The 17,132-nt window shown below is 35.6% G+C and overlaps 1 protein-coding gene across 4 annotated transcripts in view; it reads right to left on the bottom strand.

Moving 5' to 3' along the window:
- The window catches only part of LOC138126280 (START domain-containing protein 10-like), a 33,739-nt gene that overhangs the window by 6,518 nt on the left and 10,089 nt on the right, over positions 1-17,132 (bottom strand). For all 4 annotated transcript variants that reach the window (XM_069042004.1, XM_069042003.1, XM_069042001.1 and 1 more), the window contains exons 2-3: positions 17,002-17,118; positions 16,603-16,795 (exon numbers count right to left, since the gene is read on the bottom strand). In XM_069042004.1, the coding sequence (XP_068898105.1) occupies positions 16,603-16,795; positions 17,002-17,118 (310 nt within the window). The remainder of the gene's footprint in view (positions 1-16,602; positions 16,796-17,001; positions 17,119-17,132) is intronic.

Genomic DNA, 17,132 nt, shown 5'->3' with positions numbered 1-17,132 from the left:
TATAATAGTAGTTTATTTAATAAGTTCGTGTGTAAATTGGGTCTTTTTTTCTCACAAAACGCGAGTCAAACGAGCGTTTTAAAGGCCCACGAGTACCAAAAAAGGCCCAATTTACACACAAACGAGTTGAATACAACGTTTTTTTGTTGGACGAGCCCCTTAAAGGCTCCAATTCGCTTAAAATCCTTAAAATTGGCTTGACGTTTCGTTTTGACAAGTTGTGACGTTTATCAAAATCCGTTCACACAGAAGAAAATTCTCAAATTCTGACAGTGTTGAACAAAAAAATATTAAAATGGTGTACTTTCGTTTAAATAAATTATAAGGGTTGCGGTACGCGAATACAGTTAATTTCAAAATTATAAAGTACACCTCAAAAATGAAAAAATCGATTTATTACAGTTTTTTCCACATGTAAAGATGCCTTTTTGAAATTTGAACGGCATATTTGTTATAGAGGTTAGGTAAGTTTGACAACATAAATTGTCGCTGATATTTTAGAACACCATTATATTGTCTGTTTTATCCTCTGCACGGTGCTCTTCGTAATATTATAAACACTGGACTACCCTCCGGATCGACCACCCTTTTTCTAATTTGGAATGAGCACTTTCGCGTTTTCGGTTAGATTAACCATTTTCTTTATCAAAAGTGACATTGACAAAAAATGTAAGTGCATTTCACACTGTTGAAAATTAGGTGTACTCTATAATTTTGAAATTAACTGTACCTACTTTTAATGTAAAGTTTCCTTACATCTAAAAAGTTTAGAAACCCTTATGAATACTAATAAACGTCCAACATCTGTCACTATTAATCAAATTTTAACGCAAAAATGGTTTTAATTCATGATTGAATCTTACTTTCGTAATGGTGTTTTCAATAACGGATAATGGATGTACACTGTACAGCGTCGTTAATTGCTTGTTTAACCGCGTTTCGGAAAAAAATTCCAAATTTAAATTGAACAGGTATATGCAACCAAAAATACTTCCATGTATAATCTATTCATTTTGATTGTGACCACTCCCTAGTAACTTTTCAGTTGCTAGGTTATTGATAGGGAATTTTAGATAACACTAAATCCAGTCGCAGTTGGCAACTCTAGGAGGCGCCATTTTGGCAGAAACGTCACGCTCACAGAAGACGGAGAACGACTTGCGCAAACGTCTTTAGACGTACACTGTGCGCATATCTATAAAATTGAGTTTTGGTCAAAATTTTAGAATTCAAAAAAAAAATGCCACGTCGTCTTCTTAAAGTTATGACCAACCGGTTAATATTGACTTGTTTCGAGACATTTATTGAAGCCAACGGGAAAACAACTCACAAAGACGAACATCACCAATAAAGTTAACTCTATTTGTGCTTTTTTGTTGTACATTTTGGCTAGTAAGTGTTGTAGTTTGATACCTTCTGCCTTTTCATCCCCTGTAAATCATTTTTTTGAACTTTCTGTCTGATTAGTTTTTATCTGAAAATATTTGTATTAATCAATGTTAATTGAAAGTTCTGATTTCCCCAGGCATTTTTCGCGTTTGTCTTAGTGCCAATTTCCCTCGTTCTTCATTAATATCGAGAATTGCATGAGGTGATTTCGAAGTTTTTACGTTAAATAATCTGTACCTGGATATAACCCCACTTTTCAACAGACGTGATCACAGAATCAGACAGACGTTTTTAGTTTCTCCTACTTCAAATATTGATTTCCGTTATTAATATTGCTAAATATATTGAAATCATTGCTACCATGGTCAAGTTTTGACAATTCTGACATTTTCACATCATGTTCACACCACACAAATATTTAGTGTAAAACGTATGCAGCACACAGCTAAACAGCGCCTACTATGTTTTTCGTTGTGGTCACAATCAAAGTGAATAGATATTACTATGGCAGCCAAAAAATTTTAGCCGTCACTCTCTTGACATTCACATAAAGTGTAAATAAATTTTTAGGAACCGTAACCCCACTTTCAATTCTTGTCATTTTGACATGAATATTGTTATTCTGCCAATCAATTAAAACTGTTTGAAGCTGAGATTTTCCAAAATTCCGACATGAATGAACAAAATTAAAGCAGTCGTACTATTGCGGGCAAAAAAAGTGGGACATCAACGTCATTGTCTGGACTTTTAATGTGAAATAACCCTTATCTGATTGTAACCCTACTTTGAATTGATTGACGTTGTCATTAAGTACTGTAGGTTGTAGGGAATGATTGTAAGTAAGCACGTAGTGACTATTTATTTAATGCAAAGTTCCAATCAAAATCTACCTTTATCAAAAGAAGAGGGCATTTGGAAAAGGAAAATAGGAGTATAAAATAAATTTTTAAACTATCAGCTGGAATAGTGTCAAAAAAATGACAATAAAGCTTGAACTACATCGAATTTTTCAAAACTGACAGAAATTTGATGTCCCACTTTTTTTGCCCGCAATAGTACATAAATAACCTGAGGTAAACGTTCTATGTAGTAGAAAATGACAAAATAATTTCGAGCTTTGAAATTTACCACCCAAAAAATCCAATCATAATCAAGACGGTAATCATAATGACAATAAAGTATGGATTACATTGTTTTTTCGTTAATGACAGAAAGTGGCGGCTAAAATTTTTTGGCCGCCATAGTACTCCGAAGCATCTGAACCTAAAGAAGATCAGACCAAAATCTAAAAGTTTGATCTAAATAATTGTTGATCGCACGGTATTTTGTACACTTCTGTTTATGGAAAAAGCATACAAGTCTTGAGGGAGATTTTTGTAATTTTTTGTATTAATGATAGTATACTCTCGTGTCAAAAATGGATTACTCCCTAGAATTCGAACTTTTAGGGAAATAACGTTTTTCATGTTGTGTGTAACTAGAATTTTCAAAAGTTATTTTGAATCTCTAAGGTTGGTTACTTTGAATTGAGAGATTAAATCCAAATAAATATGCCGCCAGTAACCAAAATTGATTGTGAAATGAAAAATCATCGATCACTTGGCGAGAAATTAGTCATTTGCAAGTGTTACAATTAATTTGCTGTCTTACATTTTTGGGATATCTTTTGTTTGTCACCAGAAACCACATAGCCTCCAACCTAACCAAATTTATGGCAACCTAGTAGCGAATATCCCTAAATCCTAGGGAGTAATCCATTTTTGACACGAGAGTAGTAATTATAAGTATGAGACTTAAAAGAACCCATAATAAACCTTGAAAATAAAGAATAATACTTATAGTACATTAGAGGGGGCATTAAGTACACTTTTACTGACTGAATTTCAATTATCTGCCACTGACAATGACAGTGACATCAGGTACTATGGCGGACAATAAATTTAGGCCGGCAAACTTCTGACATTTCAAAAAAGTCAATGCAAGCGACCATTTATTGTCATTATGACTGATGTGTCAGTTTGTCAAACTGAAGGTTTTCAAGCTGTTTGGCGTTTCCTTCTGCTTTTTTGTAACTTACAGTGTTGCGCGTGAATCAAAGGCGAATAATTATTCTATGATTTATTGAGACACACACTAGATGTTTGCCGATCTCTCGCATACATGAATGACTTACACTTTACACTTGATCTACTGTCAAGCTCTGAATTATAAGTGTACAAAAATGACTTACGCTTGCTCTAATGTCAAGCTCTGAAATGCAAGTGAAACTTATTCTAAAACTACCACTATTATATAACTCCGAGCGCGGGGGGTAGGGTGGCAGATGGCCGACGCCTCAAGCCAAGTTCAGGTAAACTGAACATACAGATCATGACGCACTAACATAACTGATTTGTAAAGTAACGCTTAAGGTATAAGATTATATGGCAGCACTAAAATTATCCCAATAATGGAAACCAATATTGGCGTTGAGATGGTCGTCTCGGCTCGTGCAGCTGCATCCCTTTTCCTTGGTTCAGGGCAGGGATTAAAAATTTGTGATAGAACATGTTTTTGATGTTTATTGTAAATTTTGTGATTGTAACGAAATTCCCTTTAGTACTTTGTGTCTTGAAAACAGTAAAGATGATTTGTAATAGTATTGTAATATTTAATAAATAAATATAATTTCATCGGTACGCATTTGTTTTGAGGCCGGCTCTGGAATTCACAACAGAGAATTGCTTGAAGCATGATTTATGGTTGGGCTGACCGCCTACTGCAATTGCCACAAAAGGGACGTTTATCTCCGGTCAAATACTTTTAAAGGGCCATATAATCTTATACCTTAAGCGTTACGTTAGTAGCACTTCTCTCTGGTGCACGCTTCTTTTCCCAATTTTAATTTTGATTATTGCTGTCATGATGACAAGAACGACAAATATCGAAAATGGGGTTAGTTGAACATAATGCCAGCTTCACATTTTGATGTCAACTCAATGACAGGCCGGCCTAAATTTATTATCCGCCATAGTACTGGTAAATCTGATTTACACAAGCAAAATGTATATGTATGCTTTTTCAGTGAACAGAAGTGTAAGAAAAATAGTTTCTGAAAGTATTTTTCGTGTTCGTTTCCTGAGATACATAACCGGGAAAGTGGTATATAACTAAATATATAAACTTTTCCGGTTATATACCTAACTTGACATCTGTCAAAGATAACCTCAAAATGTACAATAAATCAATGTTTTTAAGACTTTGCCTAAACGAACAACACGAAAAATGTTATTCAATATTCGTGGGCTGTCAGTTTTCAGGTATTCGGCCTGTTTTGCAGCACTTGCCTGACGCCTCGTGCTTCAAATTTCGGTCTCATACCTGAAAAGTGATCTGACAGCGCTAATCATATGAAAATAACTACTTCCTACTACGTATCTAGAAAGTTTCATCTACTGCCCTAGCAACACACTTGTAATCGAAAGTGAATCCTATCTTGCGTGTGGTTGCTAGGAGATTCCTTACGGGACGAGGAGACTTTATTTTATTTTGTGACAATTTCGATTGAGGTACGGTCGGTGGACAAATAAAACTGGGACACTTAAAATTTAATCAATGTAAATTAGACCATTGAATTGTCAATATATTTGTCAGTCTCTATACAGGGTGGTCCAACACTTACCATTTTTGCGATTACACGTTTAATAATTGTCCAAAAATTCTGAAACTCGGTAGGCACAATCTACAATTAATATTCTATGATTGAGCATGATCAATTTTTTTCAATTAAATTTTTGTGATGGAGCTAACTTTATAGCGATTTAATATCAAATTGGTCCAAATATTGGAAGCTTTTTTTTGCTCTACTAGTTACAGAACTCCTCACCTTTTTGATTGATCCACTTCCGACTTTGAATTATAATTAGGTAATAGTGAAAATTGCGATCAAATATCAAGTTAAAGAAAGCTGGAATCCAAGACCGTTTATGGTAGAGCTGAATAGGACAGCTCGTAATGTGATGGCCCCCCAATAAATCTTTTTGACGCAGGGCTGTCGGCTCCCCCGAAACCATTTTTCAGGTCAGTACTGGTGAAATTCCAGTTTATGATAGAAACGATTCGCAGCAAGTAAAGGATTTTTCTTTAAATGAAAAATAGATATTTTAGAAAACTGAATATTCAATAATTTCAACTTCATTACGTAATTTATTTGAAAATTTCTTCAGAATGTTTGCCGAAATTGCTAGGCGCAAAATAGTCGAGTTCGGCCCTGACAGGCTAAGTACCTGCAGTTTGGCGATGGGGTATTGTAAATCTTACTTCTGGTTTGGTTTGTGATTAGGCACTTAGTGTACAATTGCGGCCACGGAATTTTGGTCGTCACTTGTCATTCCATTGACATGAGATGTAAAGCGGCCCTTACGTATTCCTAACCTCACTTTCTGCTATTTCAAGACTTGTCATTTTGACGCTGACTGACTTGCATGAAAACGCGCTTCCTCATTGCCTGCAACAAGTCAGGCACACACATATTTACATGTATATGCAGGAATAAGGCAAAAAGATTCATTCCCCTCGGATTCAAGACAAGACTTTCTTGGATCTTCTTGAATCTTAGCTCTCTGTAGTCTCGGTAAGATCTGTGCACCCTAACGCAGGTGCGCATGTGCTGCATAACGCCTTTCATTAAATAAGCACAAACATGCCTTCCTGCACATAATGCGATATCTTGTAAAGCTACTTTAAGAAACGATCAAACAATGATATTTTATTAACCTAATGTTGACAAAGAGAAAGAAAGCGTAAATAGGTAGGGAGGATAAATATAAAAATAAAATAAAAACATAATAAATAGGTAGGTATTAGAAACATGCAAAGAAACTAGTATTTTGTAACTGCCCGATTTGCGTCTAAAACTTTTCTTAGTCTATTGGGCATGGAAAGGCATAGATTTCTGATGTAGTCCTGAGGTAACGCGTGCCATGCATCAGTGATCGCAGTAAGGAGTTCCTGTCTATTACGATAAATTTGTCTCTGTTTTTGCAAATGCCTTACCAAAAAACCCTACATATTCTCTATCGGGTTCACATCTGGACTACGACTGGGCCAGGCGAGGACGTTTATATTTTGATCCTGGAACCATGTTGCTACCCTATGAGACGTATGCACGGAGCAGTTGTCCTGCTGAAAGATAAAGTTTTGATTGGGATAAACCCTAGTCACTGAAGGGCGCATCACATTTTCCAGGATCCTAATATAAACGACAGAGTTCAACCGCTCTTCTACATGGAGCATTACCCCAGGACTAACAGCAGAAATCCACCCCCATATGTTAACAGAAAAGCGACCGAATCGTTCGGTCGGTTCAACGTAGCGTTCATCATATCGGCTGTTTCGTGGTCTACTACACCCTAACAAGACCATTGTGCGACGACTGGAAGACCTTTTCGTCTGAGAACACAACCTAGCAGCTGCGTGGTTTCGAAGTTCAGTATTCCTCAGACGACGACGTGAGGTTTTGACGGAGCCCGGGAAATTACTAATATTCACTGCTGCAGTAGCAGTAGTAAAAGGACTGTTTCGTATCACAGTTAAAAGTTGTTCGTCTTGATTACGTATAGAAATTCGACGTCCCCCGGAACCTGGACGTCGTTCCACTGTTTGATCTTGCCTCCATTTTTTAATAATTGCACTTAGGTATCGTGCTTCTTCCTATACCCAAACGTTCCGAAATTTTAGAATGTGATAGACCATCTTGGAACAGGGATATTATTTATCTGCACTTTATTAAAATAGGGTATTGGTGCCATGTTCGCAACTATTTGAATGAAGTATGACAGTGACAAATTTTTAGATGTCAATTCCAAAAGTCAATCATAATGACAATAAAGCATGGACTACATCCATTTTTTTTGAAAAGTGACGGCCAAAATTCCGTGGCCGCGATAGTAACTGCGTCATAAATTCCTGTCAGTTGTGCGGCACCTTCTTTAATTGCAAATAAATCGGCAATGTGATGCGTTTTAATTTTTTTTATTTTCAGATTTCTGTTTTCTGTATTAGTTTGAACCTATTTAGATTAAAAAATTTTTTTTGAATTTTGATTAATTTCACTTTATCGCCTCTTGACGCGAAACCCAATTGATAATAAATAAAATAATGGGACAGGCTTATAGCTCCATAATGTGTGTCTCTTCCTAGCCAAGCGAAAAATTTTTTCGATAGTTAGAAACCGCGTAATCGCAAAAATGGTAAGTGTTGGACCATCCTGTATAATATGTCATACTAAAGTTAACCTATTTGTGATAAAGTCGTAATTAAACGATGCAAATTTGTAAATTTTGACTTATGTGTCTGTCATTTTTGTCCCAGTTTTATTTGTCCATCGATGGTACCCAAATCATTAAATGGAAAACAGCAACACATTTTATAATAATATGTAGTTTAATTAGTCCAATTGAATACAACAAAGGAAAATTAATCTACTTATTCACATTTATTGTGATTTATGAATTGTTGGAAAGTTAGGTTATATCGCTCACCCGACTTGACAGGCGACAATGAGCCTAACGTAATTCCAGCGGCTCTTTCAATTCCGTCACATTCCATATTTTGCGGGAAGACTTGTTGCATAAATACCAATAACCGCAAACTATCAAACTAACATTATTACGGATTACACGCACTTACACAATTCACGCCGTTTGAAGACGAAAAATAAAATGTTTGTAAAAGCTGTTGCTATGGTTTTTACTTCCAAGATCCAAGGACGGTCGCGATACGGCACGATTTTTGCTATTTTTTTTTAACATTATAAAATGTTGGTGCTTCGTAGTAGGAAAAATTTAATACAATACACGATGCGCAAGTTTCTTCTTTCACCGCGGAGGTTTCACGGCCCTCGGCTGTCGCCTCGGGTCTTGAACTACCTCCTTGGCAAAAAAAGTTCACTTACGCATCTGGTAATGTAAATAACTATTCTCGCAAGGTTATAATGTAGCTGTATTTCTCTTTTTTAGACCAAATTCTATTTTTTTTAATTCTTGTTTTCGACATGCTAGTATTGTAGATGTAAACCGTACAACACGTAATAACTTTCTTACAGTCATCTTGGGCATTAACATGCCTACTTCAATTTTTTCAATGTGCACTATCAATGTCAATATTTATAATGCTTACACACTCACTGGAGTAAACTCCTTCGCATAGAATTTCTCACTTCCTAAATTTCCTAAACTCCTAAATAAAATTGTTGGTTTGTCGCGCGGGGAAGAGTGTCTGTCTATGGCTACCTTTTACAGGTAAAAACTTTACCTTTGTTTTAGTCGCATATACCGCTGCTACCAGTGCTACCACAATTATAATTAAACTAATTTTTATTTATTAGCGTTTACTTTTCTTTAAATTAAAAAGTGAATCAAACAAATTATGCAACAATACATTTAGAAATTGGAACTCGTACTATGCCGGCCAAAAAATTTTGGCCGTCATTGCTTGTCAATTCAAAAAAAAATATTTGTAATCCGTACTTTATTGTCATCATGATTACCGTCTTGATTATGAACGTAATTTTTTGGGTGGTAAATTTCAAAACTCAAAATTATTTTGTCATTTCTACTACACAGAACGTTTACCTCAGGTTATCTATGTACGATTGCTCTAATTTTGTTTATTCATGTCGGATTTTTGGAATATCTGAGCTTCAAACAGTTTAAATTGATTGTCAAAATGACAAGAATCGAAAGTGGGGTTACGATTCCTAAAGGTTTATTTACACTTTACTTGAATGTCAAGAAAGTGACGGCCAAAATTTTTTGGCCGCCATAGTACTATTTACCGAAATTGTAACGCTAATAACTATTTGGTAATTAAGTAGGTACGTACTATGTTGATAAAAGTTTGGCAACTTTATTCACATTTTAACATCTTTTTAAAAATATTTCCTTTTACAGTTGTCAAAAAGGTATAAAAATAAAAATAAAAGCCTAATCTGACCCATTTAACTAACCTAAAGTCGAGTTCATTACTATCCGTTTTACTAAACAAAAAGTAAAGTTGGCAGATTTATCTAGTACTGTTTGCTTTATCATGCAGCTTTGGTCATTGTCCGCAGAAACATTCAAACAATTTTTATACGTTTGAGAATTTATGTGCTATACTTAATTAGATATTGTTGCGTTATTTGATTAACCCTGTTTTCTATTTGTCAATGATTCAAAAATGAAAAGTGCATTTTAATAATTCATAATTAGAAATTACTGAATGTACAGATGTAGTGTTTGTTTCATTTTCTTCAACGTCATCGGTAGTTACAATAATAGAGCAACATAATATCAATTTAAAAGTAACAAAAGAGACCAGCAGAACATTCTGCAATTAACCAAGAAACGTAATCATTATTATTGTTGGAACTAACCACTTTTAATACAGTATTATTCACGTAAGGTGACGAGCCTGACCAAGTAAAAATGCAACCCAAAATACAATTCATAAAGCTATCTCGATCCCTATTACATTATCATAATGCACATAAAACATAGATAGCTTTTAACGTCAGCCTAATGAATGTCAAGTTCTGACAGAAAAATACCTCTCTCAACAAAGTATGATTTAATAACATTAATAAGCAATTAAATAAAGTCACAAAAGCAATGGGTAAGTAGGATCAAGCATGATTTATGGTTGGGCTGACCGCCTACTGCAATTGCCACAAAAGGGACGTTTATCTCCGGTCAAATACTTTTAAAGGGCCATATAATCTTATACCTTAAGCGTTACGTTAGTAGCACTTCTCTCTGGTGCACGCTTCTTTTCCCAATTTTAATTTTGATTATTGCTGTCATGATGACAAGAACGACAAATATCGAAAATGGGGTTAGTTGAACATAATGCCAGCTTCACATTTTGATGTCAACTCAATGACAGGCCGGCCTAAATTTATTATCCGCCATAGTACTGGTAAATCTGATTTACACAAGCAAAATGTATATGTATGCTTTTTCAGTGAACAGAAGTGTAAGAAAAATAGTTTCTGAAAGTATTTTTCGTGTTCGTTTCCTGAGATACATAACCGGGAAAGTGGTATATAACTAAATATATAAACTTTTCCGGTTATATACCTAACTTGACATCTGTCAAAGATAACCTCAAAATGTACAATAAATCAATGTTTTTAAGACTTTGCCTAAACGAACAACACGAAAAATGTTATTCAATATTCGTGGGCTGTCAGTTTTCAGGTATTCGGCCTGTTTTGCAGCACTTGCCTGACGCCTCGTGCTTCAAATTTCGGTCTCATACCTGAAAAGTGATCTGACAGCGCTAATCATATGAAAATAACTACTTCCTACTACGTATCTAGAAAGTTTCATCTACTGCCCTAGCAACACACTTGTAATCGAAAGTGAATCCTATCTTGCGTGTGGTTGCTAGGAGATTCCTTACGGGACGAGGAGACTTTATTTTATTTTGTGACAATTTCGATTGAGGTACGGTCGGTGGACAAATAAAACTGGGACACTTAAAATTTAATCAATGTAAATTAGACCATTGAATTGTCAATATATTTGTCAGTCTCTATACAGGGTGGTCCAACACTTACCATTTTTGCGATTACACGTTTAATAATTGTCCAAAAATTCTGAAACTCGGTAGGCACAATCTACAATTAATATTCTATGATTGAGCATGATCAATTTTTTTCAATTAAATTTTTGTGATGGAGCTAACTTTATAGCGATTTAATATCAAATTGGTCCAAATATTGGAAGCTTTTTTTTGCTCTACTAGTTACAGAACTCCTCACCTTTTTGATTGATCCACTTCCGACTTTGAATTATAATTAGGTAATAGTGAAAATTGCGATCAAATATCAAGTTAAAGAAAGCTGGAATCCAAGACCGTTTATGGTAGAGCTGAATAGGACAGCTCGTAATGTGATGGCCCCCCAATAAATCTTTTTGACGCAGGGCTGTCGGCTCCCCCGAAACCATTTTTCAGGTCAGTACTGGTGAAATTCCAGTTTATGATAGAAACGATTCGCAGCAAGTAAAGGATTTTTCTTTAAATGAAAAATAGATATTTTAGAAAACTGAATATTCAATAATTTCAACTTCATTACGTAATTTATTTGAAAATTTCTTCAGAATGTTTGCCGAAATTGCTAGGCGCAAAATAGTCGAGTTCGGCCCTGACAGGCTAAGTACCTGCAGTTTGGCGATGGGGTATTGTAAATCTTACTTCTGGTTTGGTTTGTGATTAGGCACTTAGTGTACAATTGCGGCCACGGAATTTTGGTCGTCACTTGTCATTCCATTGACATGAGATGTAAAGCGGCCCTTACGTATTCCTAACCTCACTTTCTGCTATTTCAAGACTTGTCATTTTGACGCTGACTGACTTGCATGAAAACGCGCTTCCTCATTGCCTGCAACAAGTCAGGCACACACATATTTACATGTATATGCAGGAATAAGGCAAAAAGATTCATTCCCCTCGGATTCAAGACAAGACTTTCTTGGATCTTCTTGAATCTTAGCTCTCTGTAGTCTCGGTAAGATCTGTGCACCCTAACGCAGGTGCGCATGTGCTGCATAACGCCTTTCATTAAATAAGCACAAACATGCCTTCCTGCACATAATGCGATATCTTGTAAAGCTACTTTAAGAAACGATCAAACAATGATATTTTATTAACCTAATGTTGACAAAGAGAAAGAAAGCGTAAATAGGTAGGGAGGATAAATATAAAAATAAAATAAAAACATAATAAATAGGTAGGTATTAGAAACATGCAAAGAAACTAGTATTTTGTAACTGCCCGATTTGCGTCTAAAACTTTTCTTAGTCTATTGGGCATGGAAAGGCATAGATTTCTGATGTAGTCCTGAGGTAACGCGTGCCATGCATCAGTGATCGCAGTAAGGAGTTCCTGTCTATTACGATAAATTTGTCTCTGTTTTTGCAAATGCCTTACCAAAAAACCCTACATATTCTCTATCGGGTTCACATCTGGACTACGACTGGGCCAGGCGAGGACGTTTATATTTTGATCCTGGAACCATGTTGCTACCCTATGAGACGTATGCACGGAGCAGTTGTCCTGCTGAAAGATAAAGTTTTGATTGGGATAAACCCTAGTCACTGAAGGGCGCATCACATTTTCCAGGATCCTAATATAAACGACAGAGTTCAACCGCTCTTCTACATGGAGCATTACCCCAGGACTAACAGCAGAAATCCACCCCCATATGTTAACAGAAAAGCGACCGAATCGTTCGGTCGGTTCAACGTAGCGTTCATCATATCGGCTGTTTCGTGGTCTACTACACCCTAACAAGACCATTGTGCGACGACTGGAAGACCTTTTCGTCTGAGAACACAACCTAGCAGCTGCGTGGTTTCGAAGTTCAGTATTCCTCAGACGACGACGTGAGGTTTTGACGGAGCCCGGGAAATTACTAATATTCACTGCTGCAGTAGCAGTAGTAAAAGGACTGTTTCGTATCACAGTTAAAAGTTGTTCGTCTTGATTACGTATAGAAATTCGACGTCCCCCGGAACCTGGACGTCGTTCCACTGTTTGATCTTGCCTCCATTTTTTAATAATTGCACTTAGGTATCGTGCTTCTTCCTATACCCAAACGTTCCGAAATTTTAGAATGTGATAGACCATCTTGGAACAGGGATATTATTTATCTGCACTTTATTAAAATAGGGTATTGGTGCCATGTTCGCAACTATTTGAATGAAGTATGACAGTGACAAATTTTTAGATGTCAATTCCAAAAGTCAATCATAATGACAATAAAGCATGGACTACATCCATTTTTTTTGAAAAGTGACGGCCAAAATTCCGTGGCCGCGATAGTAACTGCGTCATAAATTCCTGTCAGTTGTGCGGCACCTTCTTTAATTGCAAATAAATCGGCAATGTGATGCGTTTTAATTTTTTTTATTTTCAGATTTCTGTTTTCTGTATTAGTTTGAACCTATTTAGATTAAAAAATTTTTTTTGAATTTTGATTAATTTCACTTTATCGCCTCTTGACGCGAAACCCAATTGATAATAAATAAAATAATGGGACAGGCTTATAGCTCCATAATGTGTGTCTCTTCCTAGCCAAGCGAAAAATTTTTTCGATAGTTAGAAACCGCGTAATCGCAAAAATGGTAAGTGTTGGACCATCCTGTATAATATGTCATACTAAAGTTAACCTATTTGTGATAAAGTCGTAATTAAACGATGCAAATTTGTAAATTTTGACTTATGTGTCTGTCATTTTTGTCCCAGTTTTATTTGTCCATCGATGGTACCCAAATCATTAAATGGAAAACAGCAACACATTTTATAATAATATGTAGTTTAATTAGTCCAATTGAATACAACAAAGGAAAATTAATCTACTTATTCACATTTATTGTGATTTATGAATTGTTGGAAAGTTAGGTTATATCGCTCACCCGACTTGACAGGCGACAATGAGCCTAACGTAATTCCAGCGGCTCTTTCAATTCCGTCACATTCCATATTTTGCGGGAAGACTTGTTGCATAAATACCAATAACCGCAAACTATCAAACTAACATTATTACGGATTACACGCACTTACACAATTCACGCCGTTTGAAGACGAAAAATAAAATGTTTGTAAAAGCTGTTGCTATGGTTTTTACTTCCAAGATCCAAGGACGGTCGCGATACGGCACGATTTTTGCTATTTTTTTTTAACATTATAAAATGTTGGTGCTTCGTAGTAGGAAAAATTTAATACAATACACGATGCGCAAGTTTCTTCTTTCACCGCGGAGGTTTCACGGCCCTCGGCTGTCGCCTCGGGTCTTGAACTACCTCCTTGGCAAAAAAAGTTCACTTACGCATCTGGTAATGTAAATAACTATTCTCGCAAGGTTATAATGTAGCTGTATTTCTCTTTTTTAGACCAAATTCTATTTTTTTTAATTCTTGTTTTCGACATGCTAGTATTGTAGATGTAAACCGTACAACACGTAATAACTTTCTTACAGTCATCTTGGGCATTAACATGCCTACTTCAATTTTTTCAATGTGCACTATCAATGTCAATATTTATAATGCTTACACACTCACTGGAGTAAACTCCTTCGCATAGAATTTCTCACTTCCTAAATTTCCTAAACTCCTAAATAAAATTGTTGGTTTGTCGCGCGGGGAAGAGTGTCTGTCTATGGCTACCTTTTACAGGTAAAAACTTTACCTTTGTTTTAGTCGCATATACCGCTGCTACCAGTGCTACCACAATTATAATTAAACTAATTTTTATTTATTAGCGTTTACTTTTCTTTAAATTAAAAAGTGAATCAAACAAATTATGCAACAATACATTTAGAAATTGGAACTCGTACTATGCCGGCCAAAAAATTTTGGCCGTCATTGCTTGTCAATTCAAAAAAAAATATTTGTAATCCGTACTTTATTGTCATCATGATTACCGTCTTGATTATGAACGTAATTTTTTGGGTGGTAAATTTCAAAACTCAAAATTATTTTGTCATTTCTACTACACAGAACGTTTACCTCAGGTTATCTATGTACGATTGCTCTAATTTTGTTTATTCATGTCGGATTTTTGGAATATCTGAGCTTCAAACAGTTTAAATTGATTGTCAAAATGACAAGAATCGAAAGTGGGGTTACGATTCCTAAAGGTTTATTTACACTTTACTTGAATGTCAAGAAAGTGACGGCCAAAATTTTTTGGCCGCCATAGTACTATTTACCGAAATTGTAACGCTAATAACTATTTGGTAATTAAGTAGGTACGTACTATGTTGATAAAAGTTTGGCAACTTTATTCACATTTTAACATCTTTTTAAAAATATTTCCTTTTACAGTTGTCAAAAAGGTATAAAAATAAAAATAAAAGCCTAATCTGACCCATTTAACTAACCTAAAGTCGAGTTCATTACTATCCGTTTTACTAAACAAAAAGTAAAGTTGGCAGATTTATCTAGTACTGTTTGCTTTATCATGCAGCTTTGGTCATTGTCCGCAGAAACATTCAAACAATTTTTATACGTTTGAGAATTTATGTGCTATACTTAATTAGATATTGTTGCGTTATTTGATTAACCCTGTTTTCTATTTGTCAATGATTCAAAAATGAAAAGTGCATTTTAATAATTCATAATTAGAAATTACTGAATGTACAGATGTAGTGTTTGTTTCATTTTCTTCAACGTCATCGGTAGTTACAATAATAGAGCAACATAATATCAATTTAAAAGTAACAAAAGAGACCAGCAGAACATTCTGCAATTAACCAAGAAACGTAATCATTATTATTGTTGGAACTAACCACTTTTAATACAGTATTATTCACGTAAGGTGACGAGCCTGACCAAGTAAAAATGCAACCCAAAATACAATTCATAAAGCTATCTCGATCCCTATTACATTATCATAATGCACATAAAACATAGATAGCTTTTAACGTCAGCCTAATGAATGTCAAGTTCTGACAGAAAAATACCTCTCTCAACAAAGTATGATTTAATAACATTAATAAGCAATTAAATAAAGTCACAAAAGCAATGGGTAAGTAGGATCACGTCGGTTCTGTCATTGTTCGAAAACATTTTTAAATACTAAATATGAACGAAAATTGCAATGACAGATGTACCTTGCAAACTAATCGAATACCTACTTACATTCCTGATTTAATTTTTAAATACCAAAACACAATGAATGCTTTGTAAAATGTACCGGGTGATCAAGAAGGACTGTTTAAGTTGGCAGTACAATTAAGAAAATTTTTTAATTCGGTTATTTATAACACTGCAACCGGATATGTTTTGTTGGTTTATTTGACAAATATCTGATGTAGGTATAGCATTAACAACGACAAGCCATCAACAACCGAAAGTTACTCATGTTATACGATTTAAAATACAATTCAGTGTTACCAACTTAAACAGTCCTATTTGATCACCCCGTATTTTGGGTTGCATTTTTACTTGGTCAGGTTCGTCATCTTACGTGAATAATCCTACGTAACAATTGGAGCCGTATGAATCAATCAAGGAATTGAATATTGTTTCTGATGATCAACTAGGTTCTCAATTTTTTTTTTTCATCCTACGTTCTATATTTTTCCGATTGTCTACATTTTCTGTTGTTCAGTTCTGTTTCAACTGCATTTCCCGATGATGTACTTAATCCATTTATAAAATATGATCAAACAATAATGATACTTACAAGCGTAGTAACCGACGTCATTGTTAGGGTTGAGGTAACCTATTTCTATGGAGGCCAGCATGTGTTCGTCCCAGTCTTTTCTGTAGTCCGGGTCATGTAAGACATCGAACATGGTGTTAGCTGATATATTATGGAAGACCGTTTGAACTTTGACCATTTTAAAGTTACAATTCGAGGTCATCTTGGTCCACACCTGCGAAAAATTTGAAATTTATCAGTGGCGCCGTAGTTATTTCGTCGGACGCTTTCGAGATGGCGCTCCGGCGACCTTATCGAAAGAATCGACCGATCGCACCTCCTTGGATGACACGCGGCTTACGCATCGTCCTCTCTTCCTCTTTCACACACGACATCGAACACAAACAATAAACAATAACCGAACACGTGAAAATTACAGACCTTTACGTCCTCCGCTTTGTCGTACTCCAGCCTCCAGTTGTTGTGGTCGTCGACGAGCTTCTTCAGCATGTCAAAGTCGCTGTCCTCCGCAATCTTCACGACGCCCGCCTCCATTTCCTGCAACAAGCACC

Source organism: Tenebrio molitor, chromosome 3 (genome assembly GCF_963966145.1).
Source record: "Tenebrio molitor chromosome 3, icTenMoli1.1, whole genome shotgun sequence".
Taxonomy (NCBI): domain Eukaryota; kingdom Metazoa; phylum Arthropoda; class Insecta; order Coleoptera; family Tenebrionidae; genus Tenebrio; species Tenebrio molitor.
The sequence above is the reverse complement of the archived record's forward strand: the minus strand, read 5'-3'. Positions and strand labels throughout refer to the sequence as shown.